The 16,010-nt window shown below is 32.4% G+C and overlaps 1 protein-coding gene across 2 annotated transcripts in view; it reads right to left on the bottom strand.

The window, feature by feature from the left end:
* The window catches only part of MAP4K3 (mitogen-activated protein kinase kinase kinase kinase 3), a 199,060-nt gene that overhangs the window by 29,161 nt on the left and 153,889 nt on the right, over positions 1 to 16,010 (bottom strand). For both annotated transcript variants that reach the window (XM_068563911.1, XM_068563912.1), the window contains 6 exons: positions 11,614 to 11,672; positions 6,183 to 6,221; positions 5,880 to 5,933; positions 3,579 to 3,621; positions 2,197 to 2,356; positions 1,225 to 1,337 (listed from right to left, as the gene is read on the bottom strand). In XM_068563911.1, coding sequence (XP_068420012.1) covers positions 1,225 to 1,337; positions 2,197 to 2,356; positions 3,579 to 3,621; positions 5,880 to 5,933; positions 6,183 to 6,221; positions 11,614 to 11,672 — 468 coding nt within the window. The remainder of the gene's footprint in view (positions 1 to 1,224; positions 1,338 to 2,196; positions 2,357 to 3,578; positions 3,622 to 5,879; positions 5,934 to 6,182; positions 6,222 to 11,613; positions 11,673 to 16,010) is intronic.

Below are 16,010 nucleotides of genomic sequence, written 5' to 3' on the forward strand. Positions count from 1 at the left end.
GATAAAATAAGGTAACAGAAAAAGTGAATTAAAAGTACATAAATTAAAAAATGTATTCATCTCTCAAAGGTTATTATACTGTGTTGCAAAATCATTAGGCTGCATTTTTATACTACTACATTAGCAGGGCTGCTAAAATTTAAACTGATGAAAGCAAAAAGGCACTACTCCGTTGGACAGACTTCATAAATCCTATTATTCCTACAGGACATTTCACTTTTGTTAAAAATGTCCTAAGTTTCACAAATTACAATGCATAACCCCAGTCAAATGCTTTAACTGAATTATAAAAAATGGTATGTCATACCTATAGCAAAATCTTATGAAACAGTTGAACAGATACAGAACAAAAGCCTCTAGCAATGTGCTTAGTGCACAAAGTATAGCTGTATGCACATAACCATATGTCCTGTAAATTTCTAGAAAAATAACAAATGTTATTATACACAAAAACTTCCCCCAAAATACTGTCTTGTGATGTTGCTGGCAACCGCTGAATTGGGAATTTTAAGGATTTTTTTGTTGTTTTAAGTTCTATGATGATGGACAAATGTCGCCTGATGATTAAGAGTAAATTCTTTACAAATGTTAAAAATTTTTAATCTCCCTGATAAATTCTATTTATGTTTTAGTAGTTATGTCATAGTGTTTTACCTATCATTTGTAACAGGAATAGCTGCTAAGGCTAACTTCACCTTTCCTAAAGTGATATCTTATATCTACTAGAAAATACTTAATTTTTCTTCCTTGTTAGCTATTTTCTTTGAGTAAGAGTAGTAATATCACAAATTATGTAACAGAAATTTGTCCTGAGGTAGAAGCTATGGCTTTCCTTATCTGTCCATGTCCTTCCTTCAGTAAGTTCATCAGACTGTAAAAGCAATGTATAAGAATCACTCTAATCAACGAGAATAATATTTTCTCAACAATAACAAGAATACTAAGTGTTTAGCTGTATGCAGAGGTCACATTTTATAATATGCAATATAACAAATTGGCCTAAATAATTTGAACAGTAGAAAGCTTTCATTCGTGTTTACCATAGCAAAGTCATTTTTTTCAAGATTTAAACAATCTATTATCATTATAATTAATATACTAAAATATAAACATACAAATTTAAAATATATAATTGCTATAGTTCCATCAATTATAACTGCAAAACTAACTTAATAGTGAAAAAGGAAACAAATATAAGTAGAGTTTATGAATATAAATACCTACTGGTACATCTTTCTTTTCTTTCCTTGAAAGGTTTGTGCCTCTATGGTCATTCTGTTGTTGATATAATGAACCATCTCGTTCACCATTTAACTGGAAAGAGCTCACTCCATTTCCTTCAGTAAGATATGTTTAAACATATTAGAAAAGGATTACTTTTTATGAAAATTTTCATTCAGAAAATTATCAAGTAGGAAACAAAAAATATTATCTCTGAGACAGTTTCAGCCTTCATTTGGGATTACCCTATCAGAATATTTACTACTGTAAGAAGTCTTTTATATATACGTTCTTCTACTTTATTTCTTTCACATAGGCAAATTAAAATTTAGGCTGTATCTAAGTACATATATTTGTGTTAAAAAGAAAAGAAATATTGAATACATAACTACTTTCAGGAAAGTGGCAATTTATAGTCTGTTATCCAAGAAACATTAGTAGCTCTTTTTTTAATTGCTTCTTTTGCATAACACACAAGACACTTTACAGTATTAAAACAGTACCTTCTAGTATTAATTTGGAGGCAAATACCTAGCAAATACTGACAATCATTTTTCTAATAATGATTAAATGAAATAAAATAAAGGAGTCAGACAAGGTATCCTCTTCTTTTTCTAAAACAGAAGTAGCCTAGGACCAAACACATTTTCCTTGTTTGTTCAGAGTTTAATTTCTTTTGTTGCCACACTCTAGATAAATAACAAATTGGGTACAAATGATTCTCCAAAAGAGGGAAGGCTAGATATGAAATGAGAAAGAAGAGGCAAAATATCCCAGACTGGGTCATAGGTAATCCTGTCATAAAAACACTTCAAACTATGAGGCAAAAAGCAGAAAACATCTCTAGAGCCATTGCCTTCCTTCTCCCTTCCCCAAAGGAATTTCAAATAATCTCTTAAAAGGAGTCCCTCCATTTTTTTCACACATTATGAAAACCTGGCAACATTCTTATTTCACCTTCCCTTCCCCCATTACCTAAAGCAACAGGCTTCTGTGGAGGTAACCTGGGGGGTGGTGGCCTAGGTGGAACTTGGGAGGGCTTTGCTGGGCTCTCTGACGTGGGACATCTCTTGATTGTTCCTTGATTATCATCCTCAGTAGAATGAGTTTCCTGTGGTATGAATATGGACTTAGGCTGAAATAATACAGAAAAGGAGACCAATGATTAAACATGAAATTATTCGTGTTTCATTAAACATGAAAAATACTGAATATCTGCCCTGAAGTAAATATTATTATAAATCAGAGGCTTTCAAACTGTGTTTACTAGTTGAGTTTCAACTCTTATTGGGTTATTCAACTATCTGATTCAGGTAATCTTAATATATATCCTAAAAATGTACACTAAAATATTTTCTCAGAAAAAAAAAAAAAAGACCTGTTTCTATTAATTCCTCACAAGCCTACTCACTTAGACTTGCCAAATAAAAATATTCTGGTCTTTACGATCCCCAATTTAAATGAGTCTCCTTTTATTTTAAACATTCAGGCTAATCAAAGTTCAGCTCCTTACAAGGCTAATCTAAACTGTCTCTTTCAGGTGACTCATTATCTTTTATGTTAATGCTTAATCTTTCAGACTGGGGGCAGAAGAAGATGCCAATTAAAATTTTATCAAATGAGAGAATACTAACTCAGCAATATGGGATACCTGGGAAACCTTCTGTGCAGACAAGGGAAAAACCTCCAGTCAGCTGAAGGTTTGGAGAATTTATAAATTCTTATAATGTGTCCCTTATCAGGAAGACTGCTCAGCACTTATCTCTTTGAAATTCAGATCTCTGTATTTCTGCTAATGTAAAACTGAACAAGCAAGAACAGTCCTATTTACCTGGGTGAATCGTGATTTTCTTAAAAGTATAAAATAAAAACAAAATATAGTAATACATTGGCTATCTAGGCTGGTCGGACTCCAATTCTCATTTATAAATCAATTTATAATTGATTTCAAACTGTACAACTCATTTTATAAACAGTTCATTTTATGATTAGAATTTGCTATGCATATGAACTTAATCAGTTACTAGTAGATTATAGATTTTGAGGAAAAAAATCTTATTAAAAGTATGAGTTTTCTAACCCAAGTGAAATACTAATCCATTAATTTAATCATTTTCATGTACAAATTTCTGGAACTTATTATTTAGAATAAACACCAAATGACAAGTTGGATAATTAAAAAAAGACAAACAAAAACAATCACAATTGTCTACTTATATCATGGTTAGTAACTTCTTCATGACTTTTCTTTGTGGATCCCAAGTGAAAATAAGCCACAGAGTAATAAGTATTAATAATACAGTATTAAAGTGGCAGACAAACATACACAATTCAAACCGAAAAACAAATCTGCTCACCTTTGGTGGCAAAGGAGGTGGAACTTTTGCTTTCATGGTTGAACTATAAAAACATAAACGCTTAGAATCAGAACTCGTCATTTTATAAACAAATCATTACCAAAATATGATTACTTTCTTAAAGATATGGAAGAAAATTTTGTATAAACAAGTTTCTTTTTCTAAGGTTACGAGCGTTTTTCAAAATACTTTGTGAAATGTTCAAGTTATGCTAAATGAAGTATTATTCAAAAGTAACTGAGTAGATATGCTTTCTTGTTTTCAAATATTATTTTAGTAATTAAAACTGGAAAAGATAGCCACAATTCGAATTTATATCAATTGAAAGGTAGTTAATATAAAAACACAAGCAACAGTTGGTTTAAGGAAAAATAGCAAAATGATATAAAAATATATTACAATGTAAGCTTCACTTTTACTACTGTTAGATATGGAATATCTCTGATGAAGCTCATCAAAAGCTATATACATACTCTATGAAATTACTGGCAGAATTTATTTGGTTGAAGCTCAGATTCATTACAACTCAGAACTGAAGTTTTAGAAGTATTAAAAATTAAAAGATTATGGAGCATATACTCTCAGATGAGGAGACTGAGGCCCAGAGAGGTTAAGTGACCTGATTCAAGGTCACAGAGCAGTGAGGTAGAAAGGAAAATCAATGCCCCAGCTGCTTCTCAGGTGTTTTTGTCACTCTACCATGAAACTGCATCTTTATTTAAAAACAAACAAAAAACAAACAACAAAACCCCCAAAACTAAAAGGACTAAATATTAATAATTACGTAGTGAAAATATTCCCCCCTTAAAAATACATTTATATTCAAATTATTTATTTGAAACATATCAGATGAAATTTAATCAACCATATAGTAAGACTCTTTGTAGCTGTAGTAATAATTACAGCAATTACTGACTAATTTATAACATTAAACTACAGGATATGTTTACTGTCTTTGTAAATTTTTTTCAAAGTTCTTTTTTTATCAACTTGTGCTATGGACTGAATTGTGTCCACTCAAAATTTGTAGGTTGAAACCCTAACCTCCAATGTGCTTGTATTTGGACACAGGGCTTCTAGGAGGTAACTGAGGTTAAATGAGATCATATGGGTGGGGAGCTAATCCAATAGGATTGGTGGCTTTATTAAGAAGAGGAAGAGATCTCGATCTCGATCTCTCTCTGTCTCTCTGTGCACAGATTGAAAAAAGGCCATGTGAAGACACAGCAAGAAGGCAGCTGTCTACAAGCCAGGACGAGGGCCCTCACCAGGAACTAAATCTGTGGGCACCTTATCTTGGACATCCCAGCCTCCAGAACTGTGACAAATCCCTGTTGTTCCAGCCACTCAGTCCATGGTATTTTGTTATGGCAGCCTGAGCGAAGACATATTTTGGTACTAAGAAGTGGGGTGCTACTGTAATAAATACATAAAAATGTGGAAGCAGTTATGGAACTGGGTAATAGGTAAAGGCTGGAAGAGTTTGGGGGTACATGCTAGAAGTACAGACATTAAGAGCAAGAGGTCAATGAGAAAAGAGGAGAGCCGTTGAGAAAGCTTCCGTCTTCTTAGAGAACACACAAGTAGTCATTAACAGAATAATGTCCTTTAATGGACATTAAAGACCATTCTGGTGAGGTCTCAAGATAGAAATGATGAACGAGTTATTGGAAACTGGAGGAAAGGTAATCATTGTTATAAAGTGGCAGAGAACTCGGCTGAATTGCATTCATGTTCTAGTGTTTTGTGGAAGGAAAATCTGCAAGGGATGAAATGGGATAGTTAGCTGAGGAGATTTCTAAGCGAAGTGCTGAAGGAGAGGCTTGGTTCTTTCTGACTGCTTACAGTGAAATGTGATTGTATTTGGAGACAGTGCTTTTGGGAGGTAATTAAGGTTAACTGAGGTCATAAGAATGAGGTCCTAACCAGATAGGACTGGTGGCCTTATAAAAAGAGGGAGAGAGATTTCTCTCTGCACGCACACACTGAGGAAAGTCCATCTGAGGACATACTGAGAAGGCAGCCGCCTGCAAGCCTGGAAGAGAGCTCTCACCAGGAACTAAACTGTCCGGAAGCCCAGCCTCCAAAACCATGAGAAATAAATACCAGTCTATGATATTTTGTTAAGCATGCCCGAACCGACTAATACCATTAGAACAGAGAAAAGGAAAGAAACTGTGGTACAACCCATGATACTATATTATTAATGATATTAAAATTACTTCAATATTAAGCTGCCAGATTTACTAAATCAGGTCAAATGACACTTTCTCTTTTACCAAAAATGGAAACAGAACTTACTGTTTAGATTCATCATCATCCCCTTCATCATCTTCTAAATGTGCCACATGCCCTCTAAGGATAAAGAAGGATAATTCCACGGTTACCAAATGGACTTTACCAAAACAGCTTAAGAAGAAATTTTAGAAAATGCAGGAAGGGCTACTGTAGGACAGAATTTTATTTCTACGTCTTTACAGGATTCAGGATATTAAAACAACAACAACAACAACACAATCTTAGGCTGCCTGATAGAGAAGGGGGCAAAGAGACTTTACTCATCTGTAAGAAAGTATTTTAAGCTTAATTAAAAATTAAAGTTACCGCTGATGTAATTCTTCTTCAACAGACTTCAGAAGACTCCTTAGGAGAAAAATAAAAATTAAAAATAATGTGAATAAAGCAAAGAAATACTAAGTACAATTTTTCATCACTTTAACCTTATCTATAAATTTAAAATACTTTTTTACTATTCACTAAAAACTTGCTGTAACGATCATCCCTATACCATAAAACATCAGGTTATATTTAATGAGGTATCTATTTTCTGTTGCTAATGTCTTTATACATGTATTTTAAATGAACAAAATAAATCCAAGTGTTTATTGAAAAATACCAATTCAGACAAAGGACAACCCACCATGAAATGTCACAATTGGGACTGACAAAACAATAATTGCAGGGTCACAGTCAGGGGTTTCCAGGATTTAAATTTTACCTGGAATATTTTACCTGACACCTGAAATTATATTTTCTTTTTCTTAATATAAGAAAGGTGACACACTTTAAAAAAACATCATGCTCTCAGGCAATCCTACAAAATGAAACTCAACGTGTTGGATCTCTGCAAAAGCATGCATGCATGTGATGTGAATACATGAATGTAGTAGCACTTTGCTTTCACAGAAGACACTCACTTACCTGAAGTATCTGTTCTCCAGTGGTGTACTGGCAAACACATTTACACTTTTGGGGGACTAAGCCTGTATCAGACCAGGTGCGAGGATTTTATCATTAGGAGCAGTTTATAAAACTTTGATATTCAGGAATGTAAGAGAGAACTCACGGCATTCCTGAAGTTCCCCTACTTCTTTTCACTGCAAATTCACGCAACATACCTCCTATATTATACTCTTCAAGCATTAGAAACTCAATAGCCTTCTTAAAGCTAACGAGATAGAAATACGGTTACTGACAGATTACTGTGGTAAAAGTGATTCAGCAGAAAATTTACTCTCCTCAAAAGTTGTAAGGTAGTACCTTCTAATCATTTCCCATTCCTATATATAGTGGAGAAAACTGCCCTCAGAATTATCAAAGCATAAAACCAGAGAAACTGAAAGGTATGGTTAGCTGGTATAAACAATTAATAGAATAGATTTTAGCCATCAAATGTTTTAATTAGGATAGTTTAATAACAATTTAAGTATTAAAAAGTGACAAAGTTTTAAATCTGGAGTTGCAAATGACATAGGAAAACCATAAACTAACTGCAAATCCTATTTTGCAGATCAAAAAATTAAGGTACTTCAGTCAAATGTATTACCTATTCACAAAGCTCTTCAAGGGCTAGCTCTAAGAAGACAGGACTTCTACCTAGAGGCAGTATAGCAAAATGATGACAGGTTGTGAAGCAAAGACAGCCTGAATCTGAATCCTGCCTCTGCCACTGTAAGCTATGTGGCCTTCGATAAGTTACTCTTGATTTTCCTAAGCAAAATGGGAATTACAATAGTACCTATGTCAAAATGTTTATCTGTAGATACAATTAATTAATTCTTTGAATAGTATTTCAGAGAACAGTAAGTACTCAGTGTTTTCTTTATTATTATCAACTAAGCAACATTTCTTTAAACCAGCAATTCTCAAAGCACGGTCTGGGGATCCTGCGGGTCCTTTAGGCTCCTGTAAGAGGTCTGCAAGGTAAAAAACTATTTTCATAATCTAAAGCACTTTTTTTTTTTTTTTTTACTCTTATTCACTCTTTTTCTTTCTTTTTTCACTCTTATTCTTTCATTGAGAATGAAACTCTGGAGTTTTCTGGAGACTATGAGGTGTATGATAGATTACTAACAGATATGAGAATCCAGCTGTCTTCTATTAAGCCAGACGTTAAGGAGATCTGCAAAAAATATAAAACAATGCCACCTTTCTTACTAATATTATTTTGTTTCAGGAAAAAAACAGCTATTCTTCATAAAAAATGTTATCTGTGGCCCTCAACAAAACGTTTGCTGTATTATATACTAACATATATAAAGCTGCTTCTAAGTCTCATGAGAGGAACAAAGCGGTGTTGCAAGGAGGGTACCATTAAGAGGTGGCATTTGAATTGGTTTTTTTTTTTTTTTTTTAAAGATGTTTTTTGATGTGGACCATTTTTAAAGTCTTTATTGAATTTGTTACAATACTGCTTCTGTTTTATGTCTTGGTTTTTTGGCCACGAGGTATGTGAGATCTTAGCTCCTGACCAGGGATTGAACCCACACCCCCTGCACTGGAAGGTGAAGTCTTAACCACTGGACCACCAGGCAAGTCCCTGAATTGGTTCTTAATGATGAGGAATTTTTTAATACACACAAAATTTTTGTTTTATGATAACATGGAATGAGTATATTACTATTTGAAATAAATATTTTGATAAGTTTTCAGTTTAAATTTCCAGTACTATAAATATTGATATTTATAAGTGATATAAACAAAAGCTTATTGGAATCCTTAATAATTTTTAAGACCGTAAAGGGATCCTGAGACTAAAAATTTCAGAAGTACTGCTTTAAATTATTTTACCAAATTAAACGTAATATCTCTGAACTGTACAGTGGGCTTTCACATCATCTTAGAAGATGTGAAAACAAACTTTTTCTTAAGCATGTGACAATATTTTTTGAGCCATTTCTTTTTCCAGTAGAGAATATTAGCATTTGAAAATAATTAAGAGGGGAATTTAAATGTAGTTTATTTTCAGTTTACCGTATTTAATTGGACTTATATGGCATTCCACTTTTTAAAACATTATCTTCCTGGGAGTATAGGTTCTGTAAGAATAAGAGAGCATGAAAAAACAGATATCCTAAGGCTAGGGATTCATATATATATTTTTTAATTCATTTACTTGTAAATTTCCTACTATGTGTTAAGATATTTTGTTAATAAAGTTACAGAATTCATGAAGTCTTAAAATGACCAGAAAATTTGGATGAAGAGGTTAAAAATGGAAAAACATGCAAACATAGGTCATAGATTTAACTGATAAAGTGAAGAAACTGATAGGGAGAGAAGTCAAAAACCACCACCAAAGTATTTGGCATATTTGAATTAGCTGCGGGTTACTAGAATCATTCAAAATTGCCTAACTGACTCAAAACAATCTGTAAGTACTGCCCTGATTATATCTGAGAACAAACCAAAAAACTTCCCTATTTCTTTAAAACCAAAAAGCAATTTTATTCACTCATATTCACTTGCTCTTACAATCAACATTTACTGAGTAAACACTACAAGTAAGGGCAACTAATGTGTAATAAACCCTAAATGTGCTAAATGCTTTACAATGATTATTCCATTTCACCCTTGGCATACTATGAGGCCGGTACTATTATAATCCCCATTTATTAGAGAAAATTGAGGTAAATTTCTCCAAGTTACACAGTTTATAGCAACAGACAGTTCTGACTCTGGATCTGGCATTTACTACTACTATACTTAATTATGCCAGGAATTTCTTTTCACTATTATTTAAGTCTTTAGAAGAGAATTTATTTTTAGAACTTTTGCTCTACATTAAAAACAAAATCAGAAATAATTTAGAGTTTTCTTTTAAAAATAGTATTTTGTTGGTTTAGTCAGAAAAGTTGACCCCAATAATAACAATTCAAAAGAAAACAACCCAATAAGTCAAAACACATATGCATTCTGTTAAAAAAAAAAACAAACTTAGTTCCTGTGTGGTCTGGAACAGGCAGAAACCCATAAATGGAAATCTGTCTGCCTGATCACCTATGGAGAAAGCAGGAAATCCTGTGAGTTTTAAAACACTGCCTAGTCACAAGAATAAAGCAGACATAGCAGTACAGTAAGAGAAGTGCTACATCCATGCTCATGTCACATGTATGTATATACCTGTACACGAAACACAGCCAAAGGGCAAACTTTGGGGCAACCTACCTTGCCAGTGATTCGTTATATAGAATAAAGTTCCTTAAGCAGGGATCCAATTAATCAAAAAATGAAGGTTGGGGAAATTATTAACATTTTACCTAGCCAAAGTAACTATATAATATGAAAATGTCTAACAATCAAAAAATCAGACAATGGGAACTAAGGAATCTAGAAAAGCATTTAATGATAGGCCATTTTTGGGGTATTTTTGCAAGTATATAATATAAAAATATATTTAAAATAAACCAAAGTAAATGAAATATTTTTTGAAATTATCCAATCTCTTAAAATACATCAAAATTTGCTAACAAGATCCTTAAAACTAGTGACCTGAAATTTAGACAAAATAACACAAAAACATGTCAGAATTTATTTGCTAACTCATTATGAGACAAACTTTCCTTTGTTGCCCATCAACAAATCAAGACAAACTATAAACAGCAAATGTTACTATTTTGATAAAATTTCATTTTTCAACCACGGAAATTTTAGACTTATTTTCCATTTTAGGAAACATAAGGTTTAAAACAAAAACAAAAACTTCACGTTATTTAACTGAAGTTCAGCAAAATCAAAACTAATGCATTTCTCTAGCTTGTCATTCAAAGCCTTTTCTGGGTTAAGAAAAGAGTATTTAAACATTTAGTTTATAAAAAAAGAGACATGATTTTATGTTATTATCTCTAAATCTGAGTTGCTTGTCTTTTAGTCACCTGCTTAACTTAACATATTAACATATTTTAACTAAAATATGGGTATATAATATGTCTCAACCCTCTAATGTCACTGAAATTATATTTGGAAATTTTAAGTAGTTCTGATTATTGAAATAATATCTACATAGCTGGGAGATTTTGGCAATTTAAATATTTCCCTATAAATTAGCTTTTATAATGACAGTTTATCCATGAACTCAGGAAATGAGACTCTACGGGGAAGAGCAGAGTCCTGTCCCCATACCTTGCTAATTTAGGCCTAAGAACATCTAAAATTGTTACACCTTGTAAGCTCCCTTTTCACCACCGTGCTGCACCACCTAGACAGTGCCTGGTATACTGCAGACCTTAAACAACCGTTGGATTTATTTCTTGCATAAAATAAATAACTTTTAAAACTTCAGACATATTTTAACGGCTATCTACTTTTTAAAAGACTCTTAACAGCTAAAAAGTTAAGACAAAGATTTTTAAATAGTGTGAATATTTCCATCTGTTTTCATAGGCCAACACATCTGGGAGATGTACCAAAGCAAGTTTTGTAAGGAATAAACAGGTCAACTTTGCAAATAAAAGAAATAAATTGCTGAAACATATATTTATCTTTAGTTGGAATGTACTTACTTTCTCTAACAGGTAAGGTCTACAAAGTAGCTTGATATAAAAAATTTAAGGTGACTCTCCCCATTATGACAATTATTGAGTAGATGATTAGCAAGGTAGTAATAAAGAAAAGTTAAAAGCATATTATAAAATATATCTACCAGACTAGTACAATTTACTACTGTAAATATTTAAAATACAATTAATGTATAACATATTTTAAGGCAATTTAATTATTCTTAAATTTAAATTTAATTTAAAAGAATTTTACTTACTTGTTTGCACCTAAAAAGTAACTACTTTGGTGTCCTTGTCCATATTCTAGTTGTAGATCCTAATAGTACAGAATGAAATATTCAGCAAAATAGTAGTGTATCACAAATCATGATACACTAACGCATATTGTTTTTAAAAGAGAAACCCCAGACTTCAAATAAATCTGTATTGCTATATGTTCTTAAAAAGAAAGCAAGGTAGGACTTCCAACAATAAAAGATTTCAGAAGTTTGTAGTCCTAATTTATATATTTTATTATTTAAGTTACCAAAATTTTCCTGGGAACTTGTTTGAACACTATATGCAAGTTTCATTTATGGTTATTGCTACTGTAATTACATTTGTAAAAATCAGTTTTTCGAATGAAAAAAGCTTAAATAAGGTATTTATGCTCAAGCTATAATGAAGCAAAAATGATTACAGAAGAGAACAAGCAACAAAAATCTTGGTTTGACTTTGTATATAAGATCTGCAATAATTATGTATATATACACATCACATATTTCTACTACTGCTTCATGCAGGTAATAATTTTTTAAAGGTTAAAAAGAAGGTGGTCTTTTAAAGTAAATTATACATGTGAAATTGCACAAGATTATAAACTAAATTTAAGGACTTTTAATATTTTTTTAAAGGGTTAAGTAGCAAAACTTCAAACGAATATTATTAAGGCAGTTCTTCAACTATTTAAACATTTCCACTGAACGCTGCAGGCTGTAGAGTTAAGAACTGAAATTTAAAGGAACAAAATCTATGTGCTCGACTCAAATGCCTTCTTGAGGAAAAATATGCTTTCCAACAACCACGGAAAGTACAGTTTCCTTTTCTCCCACTGTATTTCAAGCACTGTTTTAATGATTAAGGGGGAATATTTAACATTTTAAATGAATTTTATTTTCATTAGAATACAGTGTACTTAAAGTGCTATCTAATTTTACAAGATACTGCCAGATACACAATGAGGACTTAATGCAAAAGTTACCTTCTTGGAGCAGCCTTCCAAGACTGTCCAGGAAGATCGGTGTAACCTCCTTCGCGACTCTCCTCTAGCATTTACACTGACTTTTAATTAACTTATTTACAAGTTTATAAAAATAGTAACCAGGCTATAAGCTCCTCAAACAAAGGAAAATTGTTAAATCCATCTTTTTTCCCTACAGCCTAGGGTCTAGCATTGTACCTGGCACACACTAATTAGGCCCTAAATAAATGCGTGTTCAAATGCCATTTGTTTATTTTACTGTAAACAGATAACTAACACTTCAGCATCGTTAAGATACACATAGATAATTATAGATCACACAAATACTAAGCCTAGAAATATGAGACTTCTAAGCAATACATCACATTTAAGTGAAAAGTTAAAAGCCAAAAGCCTGGTTTAGACAAGGCTCAGATTTTGTCTTCTTCAATAATTGTGTTCTTCCATGCATAATAATATATGTTCTTACCAGTGACAGAAGAGATAACACATCATAAACAAAAAAGATTAGTGAACTGTCACACTGGTATCACATAAAATTCTAATGAAAAATGACACCTGTTCTCTTTAATTTGTAATGATATATGTTAATAGGATGAAATTGCTATTATCATAAGACTGCCACACAGTTATTATGCTGCACTATTTAAGTGGTCATGACTTTACATAGGAGACTTTAAGCTTTGGTATTTAGTAAAGAAAAGTACTAATCTCAATGAATACCTTTCTGAATTCAACTTCATTTTCTTCAGCTACGCATAACTGGGCCCTTCTACCGGACCAGCAACCTCTTTAGCCAATATAATCTCTTAAGCCTTTAATCAAATGACAGCTTTCAAAGGCGTAATTTGTGCAGAGTGGCCATGGCTTGTGTTATATAAATATAGATATGTCCTAAGAATAGCTAGCTCATCTGCTACATGACAATTACCAGGTTGATGATAATAATTTTAAAAAATCAACTGATACATTTAGGAAGGTAGGAGAAGAATCTGAAATAACTAATGAAATATTTTAATAGAAAATGGAGTGTAAATTCACATACAGAATAACATTCAGGATGGGGAGAAGTTGCTGACAGATCCAGGTCTGATGATTAAATGTGGCACGTGTTAAGCCCTACCAGGAAAGCTAAAATTGAAAGGGTTTCATTCTTCATTAATTCCTTCTCCGTAAATCAAGTTATGTTTTAGCATCCATAGGAAAAAAAAAAACAAAACAAACACCAATGTGCTAGGCATGTCATCAAGGAAAAGGATTGCACTAAGTTCTTCTAATAAGTAGTTAATCTCATTTAATTCAACTATTATTTACCAAGCACTTATTATATGGCAGGAATTCAGACAGCAAATCAGACAAGAAAAATGAGAATAAATAAAAAGGAAAGGAAGAAAAGGGAAACTTGGGCAAAGTTAGTAGTCATTTACGTATCTTTAGGGTAGTCTAAGAAAGACTGATCTAAAATGCTTTCCAAAGGGACGTGGAAGCTATTCTGTAAGAGAAAAATGCTACCAAAGTTATGCTTGGAAAAGCACTCAAAATAACCCTATAAGATGATGGTAAAACATGGCCATTCTTTATAAGCTAAATATGAATACATTGGAACATGCCAGGATAGACATAAAAAATTTAGTTGCATAAATCAGGCATCAACTTATTAATGAATAGACAGTGTTTAACTACACAAAGTCAAAGCAGTAACAACATGGATGAAAACATGCAATAGCCCAGTGTAGATTCAAATTGAACACTCAGCAAAAAATTTAAGATGGTCAACCTAAGCTCAATTAGAATATCTTTTGGGGTCAGAAAGTCCTAACTTCGGTGTTTTAATGAATAGAGGAGTACTTCTGAACTCGGATAGAGCCTCTAAGAAGACATGGTCCCAGCAAGAGCTGAAAAAGAACAGAGGATGTGGTGTGGAACACTGGCAAAGGAAAATACATGGCCAAGAAAATCTTATTATTGTTTTTTTTAAAAGCCATCTGGAGATTACAAAGTCTATCTATACCTGATGAGAAAACAGCAGGAAGTCAAAAGAATTGTTACAGTTGGCTACAAAAACACAAAAGAAAAAATACTTTAACAATATTTTTTAAGCAAGAAAAAAGAGAATAGTGGAATTTTTTTTTCTCATCAAAAAAATGAGAAAATATGGCACATGAGTGTTGGGTGTTAGGAGTGTTAAAAGGTGTTAGGAGACACCTTTTAATGTGGTAGATAATTTACAGAAGTAAAAGGGACTAAACCCTCGATAATTCTTATTTCTTAAAAAGAAAAGCAAGTAGGGTCAGAACACTAACTGAACAAGCAGTATTCTGACTAATAAAAGCAGAAGACTTAAGGGGACTCAAAGTGAATAAACATGACTTTTGTATAGCAAGGTTGGAAATGAGTATCAGCAGGTTAGTTTTTTTTTCTTTTTTAATTTTACTGAAGTACAGTTGAAGCAGGTTAGTTTTGATACTCTAGAAAATGTCCTGTAATTGTGCAATTATGAAGTGAGTTTTCCCTAGAAACTGCATCATATATAATAGGTAAGAAAAGTGACCATACAACATAAATTTTATAGTAATAGTTTAACAGATTTAAAATTAACAAAGTTGATGTTTCTTTTCCAGAATAAATTTAACTTTATTTATAGACTTTATTCAATTGTGACCTAATTCAGGGGTAATCTTGTAGTACTTCTGTTATGGTTACTGATAATGATAAATTGGGTATATCTTTTTGCCATGTTTTTGATTATAACCTAAATATTTTATTCTTACTTTTTCAGGTATACTATAAGTTTCTTCAGAGCAATGATTATGTTACTACTTATGTTCCTCCATAGCAATTAACATAGTGTTTTACATATACAGTTGACCCTGGAACAACATGGGTTTAAACTGTATGAGTCCGCTTACATGCTGACTTTTTTCAATAAATACATACTACAATATCACGTGATCTGCTGTTGGTTGAATCCAAAGACGCAGAGTCACAGGAAGGCCAACTATAAAGTTATACTCGGATTTTCAACTGCTGGTGTCCTTAATCCCCTTGTTGTTTAAGGGTCAACTGTTCTTACCTTTCAATATATTCTTCATTGGTATATGGGCCAAAATGCCTAGTAGAACTAGGAAAATTAGAAAAAATTAGCAGCAGCTGAACAGATGTGTAATACCTTTTAACGTAAAGACAGCATCTTGTACATCAGCTATATCCATTCTTATGGTTATGGGCAAAACTCTTATTATTATGGAATTTTGCTGAGTTTTTTCTTTGCTTTTTTTAACTCAGGCATCTTTCAAAATTTAAAGACCTTTCTACTCACTAACAATGTTAAAAATCAAGCTCTGTTACTCTGGTTTCATATATTATGATTGCCTGATTAAAAAAAAAAAACCTTTACTATAGTAATGATTCTAA

Source organism: Eschrichtius robustus, chromosome 15 (genome assembly GCF_028021215.1).
Source record: "Eschrichtius robustus isolate mEscRob2 chromosome 15, mEscRob2.pri, whole genome shotgun sequence".
Classification (NCBI taxonomy): domain Eukaryota; kingdom Metazoa; phylum Chordata; class Mammalia; order Artiodactyla; family Eschrichtiidae; genus Eschrichtius; species Eschrichtius robustus.